This window comes from Camarhynchus parvulus, chromosome 2 (genome assembly GCF_901933205.1).
Source record: "Camarhynchus parvulus chromosome 2, STF_HiC, whole genome shotgun sequence".
NCBI classification, from domain to species: domain Eukaryota; kingdom Metazoa; phylum Chordata; class Aves; order Passeriformes; family Thraupidae; genus Camarhynchus; species Camarhynchus parvulus.
This window is the reverse complement of record NC_044572.1, coordinates 139,723,498-139,733,892: the sequence shown is the minus strand read 5'-3', so window position 1 is coordinate 139,733,892 and position 10,395 is coordinate 139,723,498. Positions and strand designations below refer to the sequence as shown.

At 46.1% G+C, this 10,395-nt stretch overlaps 1 protein-coding gene across 3 annotated transcripts in view; it reads right to left on the bottom strand.

The window, feature by feature from the left end:
- Nucleotides 1-886: 886 nt before the first annotated feature.
- ZHX2 (zinc fingers and homeoboxes 2) overlaps nt 887-10,395 on the bottom strand; it is a 75,363-nt gene continuing 65,854 nt past the window's right edge. For all 3 annotated transcript variants that reach the window (XM_030971028.1, XM_030971027.1, XM_030971029.1), the window contains 2 exons: nt 7,314-10,007; nt 887-2,187 (listed from right to left, as the gene is read on the bottom strand). In XM_030971028.1, the coding sequence (XP_030826888.1) occupies nt 7,318-9,822 (2,505 nt within the window). In that variant the 5' untranslated portion in view covers nt 9,823-10,007 and the 3' untranslated portion in view covers nt 887-2,187; nt 7,314-7,317. The remainder of the gene's footprint in view (nt 2,188-7,313; nt 10,008-10,395) is intronic.

Sequence of the window (10,395 nt, the reverse complement as noted above, 5' to 3'; positions counted from 1 at the left end):
GCACAAATACAGAAAAACCCAGGTGGGTCTTGTTCTTGCTAAGCTCCCCAGGAGCACTGCTAGTTAAGTAGGTCAGTGCTCCAAACACACAGATGTACAACACAAGTCAGACAGGAGAGATGCAAACTGCAACACTAAGCCATCAAGGGGCTGTTAAAAACTTCATAAGGGCAATTAAACGATTACCATCCTTTCATACAAGCAGTGGAAAGAAAAGTGGCAATTAGTTTCAGTTACAGCTTTGGAGTTCTGGACAAACATCTTCAGATGCATTTTCTTTTTGGTCACATGCTCTGTGCATCCATGACTGCACAGGCATCTGCCCCCACCCTGCAGGTGAACACCTGAGCTGTGTGTGATGGCACATGTGCATGCTCCCTGTCTGGCAGCCTGTGCCCAGGGAGCTGCTGCTGTCACTTCCCCACCTTTTGCACACAAATGCAGCAAACAAAGTGCTGCCCCATCCAGTCACTCCTCTTCAGCAAGGAACCAGACAACTTTAATTCACTTGTTGCCACCCACTGCAAACCACCCTCTACAGTTACATGTTGTGCTGATGATTAATAAAAATAACTCCATATGGGTGAATCACAGGGGTGGTTTCATTCATTCGTTCAGTTTGTGAATCTGCAATCAAAATAAAAGGTGTTCCCCAAAGGCTCATTCCCAGGCACTGTCTGCATCCTTCCTGCAGGAAACAGCTCACTGACAGGGGGGAATAAACATTAGTATTCAGGGAGTTCACTTTAATACAGTTAGTATTTGCCAAATACTGCAAAACCAGTAAAACCCTCACTGCAGCTCTAAAGACATCAAACTCCTGTGCACAAAGTTTGGGCTGAGGTTGGCCGGGGTTTGGTTTTCTTGGGTTTTATTTATTTCTTTTAGAGTAAAACAAAAGAGTTGAGAAAAAAGTTACCAAAATTTTTAGCCTTTGTTTTATTGAGTTACAACAAATGAGCAACAAGTTAGAAAAGTTGGATTTATTCAAACTCCCTAGCATCCTGTTTGTGCAGCACACTGAAGGGCGGGCAAGTTCTCCAACCCCAGCGCCTCAGAGGAACGCACTGGGCAGCTCTTGCACCCAGGCTCCTGCTCCCCTCCGCTCCCTCCTCACACATGCACAGACAGACATCCCCACACAAATCCAAATTAGCAGTATTTGAAAAAAAGTGCACTCAGGAACCTAAGAGTGATCTAAAAATTTAGTGGCAAGGGTTAATAAGAAACTTCTGTTGTGCGCTACAACGTCTAAAGCTGGAGGGCAGCTGCTGGTTATGGTGTCCATCACTGTACCAGCCAAAGAAACACAAATAAATTTGGATTATGAAGCATCTTCATTTCCTCATTCCAAGCCCTCTGGGAGTTGTAATGCATGTTTAAACAAAAAGTGCTAAAAAAACCCCCAAAACCAAACCAAGGATCAAAAAAAGGCGTTCTAGCCAAATCTTCAGAGACCCACAGCTGGGGCTGGCTGGTGAAAAGTGAAGTACAGGAGCTGGAGAAGACTTGCCTTGTAGGAGCATGGAAAAGCAGAGATTTAAATATTTCAATCAGTAGCAGGTGGCCATAGAACAAAACAAAAAAGTCAAAACAACAAGAGAAAAAAACAAAAAAACAAACCCCACTGCTCCAGAACATGTTTAGCTGGTCTGAAATGTAAACTGGAGTGGGCATCTGGGCTCAGGTGTTGATCTGCACCAAGACAACTCCAAAAGATTGCAACTCTTTCTTAAAACACTTCAGGAAAAAAAAAATCTCCCTCCTCCACAAAAGACACTTCCCTCCCCACAACCAACCCCAAAATTTCTCAATTGCATTATATGCAAGAATAACTTGCACCTATTAAAAAAATTAACAAAATTTTTATGTTGTACAAATCTGTTCCAGTAGAGGAAGAGGCAGGGCAGGAAAGTGGGTGGGAGAGAAACTAAGAGAAAACTATGTACAAGGACCCTTTCCTCCTTCTTTCTTCTCTTTTGTAATGCAGTAGTAGGACTTTGGCACTATCAACAATTCCATGGTGATGCTCCATGAGAATATTTCTTCTCACCGTGCCTCCACAAGCGGGGTTTGAGACTTGGAGTCACAACACACACTCTCACCCAGGCAGGAAAATAGAGTTGTCTTCTATTTTCAGAGAGCATTTCCCCTTCAACATCAGGACAGTGCAGCTGAGGAGTACCCCTGCAAAAATTACAACAGCAGCGTGTTATTTTTTAGGGCACTGTTTGAGCTGTTAACTATGATGAGACCTGGTTTACGTCCCTGCACATGTGGTAACACTGTTTTGTGTTAACTGCACCCAAGGCCTATCCTTATCACAGCCTCATCTGGTAAGGTGCTGCACTTTTGCTGCAAGTAACACCCAGCTAGTAATCCCCTATAGACTTCTCACAGGGATGTATGGTCCAGCCTTGGCTCAGACAGATTCTCACACTGACTCAAAATGATGCCTGCACATGTTTGGGGCAACCACTTTGCAGCCACAGGATAGACAGTGCTAAAACCAAGAAGACTTCAGGTCTTTCTCCTCCAGCAAATCCCTTGTAATACTTCCTGTTTTACATGATTTTAGAAAATTATACAAACTAAAAGACAATAGAAAGAGTTGGATGTGCCTGTGCTCTGCAGAGCAGCTTCCTGGTTGTGCTATCACTCCTGCACCTACATAAAGGCTGCACAATTGGACCAGAGATTAAAAGATGACCCCTCAAAACCCAACCTTCAAACAGGCACCAATTCACACCTATTCCCAGTTCCCAGCAAAAAGCAAGGGCTCTATGACAGGGATTATGCTCAGTTTTTCCACACTGAGGTGTGAATGTGCAAGAAGTGCAAACATTCTCTTCAGCCACCCTGCAGCAGTGCTCACTGAAACCTGAGCTGACTCCTTATTTCACACCTCTCAGGGATGTTGCTGCCTGCTCTGTAATTTCCCACAAAAGCAGTGGGCTCTCTCTATCTGGCATCTGCAATGCAGTCAAGCCCAGGGAAAGGCCATAGGCTTGCACCAACATCAAGGGGAAAAGTCCTCCCACCACCCTTGAGACCTTCCCACACAGGCCCTTGTTCATCCTGACTCATTGGAAAATTTTAATTGCTGCACTGGGTTTTGCTTCTTCCTCTGAAATCCTTTATTATATTAGAGCTTGAGTCTCTAACGCACCTCACTCATTTCAGGGGAAAAAGCATGTCCTCCCTACTTCAGCCTCATTCCCTCAAAAGTTTCAGGGTGATCAGAATACTGCAAAAACCTCAAAAGTTTCAGGGTGATCTGAACACTGCACTGGTCAAGCCATTGCTGAGTTACTTCAGGATGCTGACTTGCAGCCCAGCACCAGTGGCAGACACTACTGTGTGCTTTCTAAATTAAACCCTAAACCCCAAGAGAAGTGAGAACTTGGGCAGAAAGTGAGAAACCTCAGTGATGTTCACTACTGGTGGTTTTGGACACTGAGGAATGCACTGGGTCCCTGGCAACCAGGTCATCTGAGTTCCTGCAGCAGTGCAAGTGCAGAAGGGGCTGGAGATGCCAGGAGGACCCAGACTAGCTCTGATGCTCAGTATCAGGCATTCAGCAAGTGCAATGGATGACTGCCTTCAGGCTTTTTTTTTTCCTACTGTGCAACCTTCACACATGGTTTGACTCTGGCAAATCTCCACAGAGCAGTGGTCACAGCCATCACGATCTGGCGTGTTCAGCCACCTCGTTCCCACCATGAGCCACAGGCTCTGGTGCCTACATCTTGCAGGGCTCATGCTTCAAAAAGGAGGTCATGAAATAACTCCAAAAAAAGAGAGTTTACTGTGGAAAGGTGATGATGGGGGAAAAAACCAGATCATTCTGAGAAAAAACAAAAGCTCTGGTCTTGGGAAAACCCCACAGGGAGACAACACTAAAGAAAGCCAGCAGATCTGGCACTCTCTGGTCCTGCTCTCCTGTCTGAGCTGTAGTTTGCTGTGTTTAATTCAGAACAGTTTCTGTTTGTCAGTTTGTGCACAGGCAGAGGACAAGAACCCAGTTCTGACCTGTGCTGTGGGAAGGCAGGAGCCTCTCTACTGATGGAAAGGGAGCTACAGCACTCTCTTGACAGAGCAGCTGGGCCTCACTACAGGAGGGACACAAAGCTTCATGACAGCCTCAGAACACTTCCAGAGATGGCTTTAATGCACCCTACAGCAGCCACTCAGCATCTGGAAGGCCTGGTACCCTATGGGGACAGGTCTCAGCCTCACTGTTCAAGAAAACTGACCTGCTCCATGGAATAAATCCAATTTTGCCAAAAGTTTCAGATACAGACTTAGTAACAGAGCCTCTTCTTAGCCCTGGAATGGCATTGCAGAGCCTGGCATGAATCCTGCTCTCACAAAGGCCCAGTCCCTTGTGAAATGCCCTCTAGCTGCAGCAGCAAAATCTGCCAAACATGGATCAGTTTGGGAAAAACTCAGTTTCTTAAGGCATAAGGTCTGTGTAGGCTATGACACAAATGCTCTCTAATAGTTCCAAAATCTCCTAAAGCTACATACTGGAGAAGAGAGTGACTGAGATGGTCTGGAAGAGCTGAGGTTTTACAAAAGCCACACACAAGTTCAGTCAAGAAGGGTATGGAGGTCAATCATCAAAAAACATTCATTTTAGACTACGTAGACCAAGCTGGCAAAAGAGCAACACCAGGAATATGCAAGGAGCAGGCTCCTGCCTGGAGCGTGGCTCAGCAGTGAGAGACTCACCCAGCAGGTGTGGCTGTGTGAGAGACAAGAGCAATCCCTTGCCAGCTCTTCAGTCCACCTCTTACACGTGGTACCTGAGGAGCTTGTTAGGAAAAATCAAGCTTTTATGGCAACTGACAGAAACAAGCTCTCTGTCAGGTCAAACAAAAGTCACTGCTTTTGAGTCAGACCCTGGATGTCACTTGGGATAATACCTCGTTAATTTAACACCAAAGTTTTAGCTGAAAATTTCTTAGATTGACTGCCCAATGAAAGCTTAGAAAAAGTAGTTGAGATTATTCCCTGAGTCCCATCAGTGTGGGGTATAAAGATTCCAAATTTTGTGTCACAACAACTGTGGCAATGCCTCCATGTGTGCACCACAGAGCAGCACTTGCATTCCTCTGCTGAGACTTACAGGCAGAATATAGGAAAATTAAAAAGAAATTTTTTAAGTCCCCAGACTGAGAAAGTGGCAAGGAGCAGAGGACAAAAGGGCCCTCTGACCATTACTGCACACTCTCTGCAGCAGAAGTCCAGCTCCAGTGCACCTTTTCTCAGCAGGTGTATTCAGCACACAACCACCAGAAAGCTCCTCATGAAAATGATCACTCAGCAACAGTTTACCTGAGATCAAAGTTCTTATAAAAATTCCTCTCTGGTAACAGCTGAGCACCTCCAGAGCCCTGAAGCTTTACGGTCAACACCTGCACCAGGGCACAGAGGCAGGAGGGTCACTCCATACCTGACACTGCTCACAAGCACAAAAACCCAGGCATCAAACCCGGGCTGCTGCAAGGAGCTGGTGCAGATCTTGGTTTCATAATAAAAGAGCTCTGTAAGAAACAGGGGTTTCAGGCAACTGCCCCTGCTCCTGCCTTCCTCCCCGTCACCTCTCTGAGCCCCTGATCTGCTCCCTCTCCTCAGAATCAAAATTTGTAGCTGGAAGGGGGAAATGTTCTGGAATACCAACCCAGAGAAAAAGAATCACACAATGCATTTATTCCTCACACATTTGACTTTAAAAGGCAGATCAGATCCTGGCTCTCCCTTCTTATGTGGCTGCACAACAGCGGCACCCCAGTGTGCCTCTGGCTGATGTTCCCACAGCCTTCTTCCTTTAATCCCTGCCTTTGACACACAGGTAACACCTGCTCCTCACATCCCCAATTAACAACTTCTCCAAGGATAATGCAGGACAGTGCCTTGCAATGCAGTCTGAATCTGTAAGATTTTGTTATAAAGGTGCTGTCATAACATTTCTCAAGATTAGCTATAAGAATTCACAATTAAAAATAATACCACTTCAGGGTTGTTTTTTTTCTCAACTCAGAGAATGTCCACGAGACTTTGGGACAAGTACTGCACATGGACAAGGTGGTGTGCTAGGCAGCAGGGCTCACTGCCAAACACTGCACCTCTGCAACAGGCGCTTCAATCCAAGTACTGATAGCTACAATAGCAGAAGTCTTAAAGACAAGTGTGGAGGCACTTCTATCAGTCCTGGCTTTTTTTTTTTTAATTTTTATTTTTTAAAGAAATGTTAAAGTATATTTTACTTATTAGATGCCAGAAAATTACCAATTTTCTCAAACAGGTGTTCTCTCACCATGGTTTTTAATGCAGGACGCTGAGTTTTCTGTAAGATAAGCTCTAAAGTTTTGGTTTAAGCAAACTCCAGATTCAGGTATACCGAGCAAAAAATGTTACAGGTTCCAGTGAACTCAATTCAACATGCAAGAATTACTGACAGTGCTTGTTCCAGATTTACAGCTGTGCAGTTGTGATCAGAAACAGGTTTCAGCTCTCCCTATAACAAGTCCTTTTGCATTGAGAAAGATCATACAACCCCCCACCCCTCCCTTAAAGCCAGGCCCTGCAGCTTGCTTTTAAATTCAAGATCCTGTGAAGAAGAGCTGCTAAACACCCACACAGCTTAGTCTGGGGCATTTCCTAAGCCTCTAGTGAGAGCAAGCAGAACAAAGCCAGACTGAAGAGAGTTCTCACTTGCAAGAGGAAGAAAACACATTTGCATGAGCCACTTCAGCCCCACTTTTTTTTTTTTTTGCCCGCTTTTGCATAAAGAGGCATCTGTGTCCTAGGCCCTTCCCCCAGTGACCTTTTGTTTTCAACATGGCAGGATGCTGCAGAGGAAGGACCTGAGATGCAAAAACAGGCACAGCCTCTAGTCAGTGATCTCTCAGCAAGGGGGATACTAGCAGCCACTGTTACCTACTATTTCTTCGGGTGGCTCAGCTAGCATGTTTTATGTAAAGTACCTATAGGTTGTTTAAAGACAGAAAGTTTTAAAGTTTAACCACTTATTGAAAAAAAAAAAAAAAAAAAGAAAACCTCCTTTATCCAGGACTTGACCCACAAGGAGACAAAAACCAAGGCAAACGGCACTAACCCTTCCTCTATCGTGCGGCTGGCTTTAATTTACAAGCAGAATGGGTCTCTCTTTTGTTCAGGCATCCAGCAGGCACAAAGCATCCGGCAGGGATGGGCTGCAGGGATTTACACTGAAGCAGGGCGACAGAATGCTGGAAGCACACCCTGCCGAAGGCAGGCTCCCAGCACCAGGGCACCCTCAGCATTACCTGTCTATACGTGGGAATTGTCTCCAGATATACTTTCAGAGTCCAAGTCTGGCAGCTCTGTGTGGCCCTCCGTAGGGGCTGTTTGGCTCCAGCTGTCCGTACAGTCCGAGGCAGCATCGTCCTCGCCCACTGTCACCTCCACCCAGTTCACCTCCGCTGGCTCCTCGTTCTCCTCACTGCCATGGCCATCGTGGCTGTTGCTGCACTCCAGCCTGTCCACCCCCTCTGCCTGATTCCCCAACAAAGAGTCCTTCAGTGGCTCACAGTCTCTTTTTGCTCTCACCACTGGTTTCCCCCCATTCTCTTCATTCAGTTTTTTATGCTCCTGGTAATGCTGCCGAGACACTTCATTACCATTCTTTGGACTCTCAATGTGTTTTGAGCTCTTTTTCTGGCTTTGTTTGTTATGACCATCACCAGCACACTGCTGCTGGTACTGGTCAATCCATTTAAGTGACCCTGTTCTCAGTGAAGACCGGTTTTCCTTGAACCAGCGAACGATTTCAGTTCTCGTGAGCCCAGTCTGAGATGCCAGCTGGTCATACTCCTGGGGTGATGGCCACTGGGTCCTTGCAAATGTGCTTTTCAATAGGTGAATTTGCTCTTGTGTTTTCTTCAATGTGGTGGAGGACCCAGATAAAGCACCAGGCAGCTGAGAGCCAGTCAGAAGTTCTGCCTGGCTTATTGCACCATTGGGAGTTCCTTGATCCTTAATTTTTCTGTATGATCCCATTGAGTCCAGGACAGCTTGCTCCATGCTGTCCCTTATCTTTCTCCGCTCAGAGAACCATGAATCTATTTCCCTTCTACTCAGCTTAGTCTCCACTCGAAGCCTGTCCAACTCTCCCTGGGTAGGAAAAGAGCATTTTAAGAAACTCTCCTCAAGGGTCCTAAGCTGCTCTTGAGTTTTCTCCTTGAATCTCTGGGGAGTAAGATCTGTGTACGGGTGAAATGACCGGCCATGTCGAGCAGCTGAAGGTGCTATTTGATCTTTCCCTAAAGCATCACCAGGAATTTGCACAATGCCCCTCTGACTTCTGTACCTGTGGTCACTGAACCACTTTTTGATCTCACTCCTGGAAAGACCTGTTGCCTCTATAAGCCGGTAGACTTCTGCATCATCAGGAAACTGGCTTGCCATGAAACTGGCCTTCAGCTCTGCTATCTGCTCCTTGGTCTTTTTCCTCTCACTGGCTGGGGTCACTGGAACAGCAGTCACCTTGGCAGGAATCTCAGGCACCTGAACTACATGAGGACGCTTGGCCTCTGGGGCACTTGATAAGGTCTGTATTGTCCTCTTTTGGCCCTGGTTTGGGGCAACAGCAAGGGTAATTGGTGAACAGGACACAGTAGAACCATTTGACACAGGAGTCAAAACCAGGCCAGTCTGGCCCAGTATCTGACAAGGCAAAGCTGTCTGGATGATGGGCTGTGGCATTTTTGCAGTTGCCAAAGGAGCTGGCAGGACGGTGATGGTCTGGGGAACTGCCTGGATAGTACCATTGAACATCTTCTTCCTTGCCTCCTCCACTTCTTCAGGAGACCAACTTATACCATGCTTCAAGCGCTGCGTAGCAAACCAGATTCGGATTTGTTCTTCGGGATGCTTCGACGCTGCCGTCAACCATGACAGCTCTGCTTGTGTTGGGTAAGGAAACTTATTAAAGGAGTTGATCATGGTTGCATTAGTGTCCAGTGCAGAGTTGTATTTGGTACTGTTCAGAGGGACTGGGACCTTGGGGACAAGGTTGATATTTGGTGGCAGCTGTACAGAGGGCATAACATGGGCTAACACATCATGGAGGAGTTCTCCATTTATACAAGCAATAGCTTCAGTGGCCTCAGTGATGATGCGGGGCAGAGCGCCATCCACGTGGTTTTCTGTAACTCCCTCCTCTGGCTTTTTAGATCCCTTCTTGGCTTCCCCTTTAGGCTTTCCCAGCTTCATCACGGGTGCTTTATTTGTGCTGATTCCCCCATGAAGTGAATCGTCACACTCTGCATTTTCCAGCCCACTGCTTGTGACAGTGACATCGTTGGTGGCAGCCTCGATGGACTGCTCTAGGACGGTCTGATTATTGCGTTTAATTAATTTCAGTTTAAAGTTAGTCTCTCCCGGGTGGTATTTTGTGTTGTGGTCAGATAAAGAATCGTATTTTTTGGTTGTGAAGTTGCATTCAGCACAGACATACAGGGGGTTGAGAATGACATTTGGATGCTGGGTGTCAACGTGCTCTGTGAATTCATTTAGGTTTTGTGTCGAGTAAGGGCAGTACTTACACTCATAACCACCCTGGGGTTTCTTAGACTGATTTTCACCCGCGGGCTTCGCCTCCACCACCTCGCAGTCTTTGACTGAGTTTTCTGAAGGCCAGTTTTTTTTGGAGTCCTGCTGTGATGCCCCAGTCCCCTTGTCCTTAGGAGTCTCTGTGCCCTCGGCACCTTCCTGCTCCACAACTTCAGAGGTTCGCACCATACAGGGAGTTGTGGACTTTCTCTTGCTGGCCATGGCAGCTGCTGGCAGTGTGCTGCTGTCCCAGATGGTGGCTTTTTTTGACAGGGTGAGCAACCAACTCAGCAGATCTTGCAAACAGCTCCAAACTTCCCTGATTATTTGACTCTGTTTTGTTTAAAGAGTTTCTGCCCTGGCTGTGACCCTCAGCTTCACCAGCAGACCTGTCAGCTGCATAACACCTGTGAAACAAAGCACATGTTGTTAGCCACTGATCAATAAAACACAGATTTAGCAGAAAGCCACAGCTCAAGGTGTGTGCATTTGCAAGGCATGTGCATATTTTGGATACTGCCGAACTCTTCTTCCTTCACGTCATCATTTTAAGAGTCAACCATCTCCCCAAAAAGAAAAAAGTTGTGGGTAATTTGCAATGAAGTGCACCACAGGAAGAAAATGACTGGAACAAATAAGATGAACAGACAGAGAATTTTAATTTCCACTAGACTCAATGTGTTTAGTTAGGAAAAGAAGAAGATCGTACTATAAGTACTGCATCTTTTTATAGAAGCTGCAATTCTATTAATTACTATTTTGAAGCCTGCAGATTTGAAATTGAGTGTGATTTAT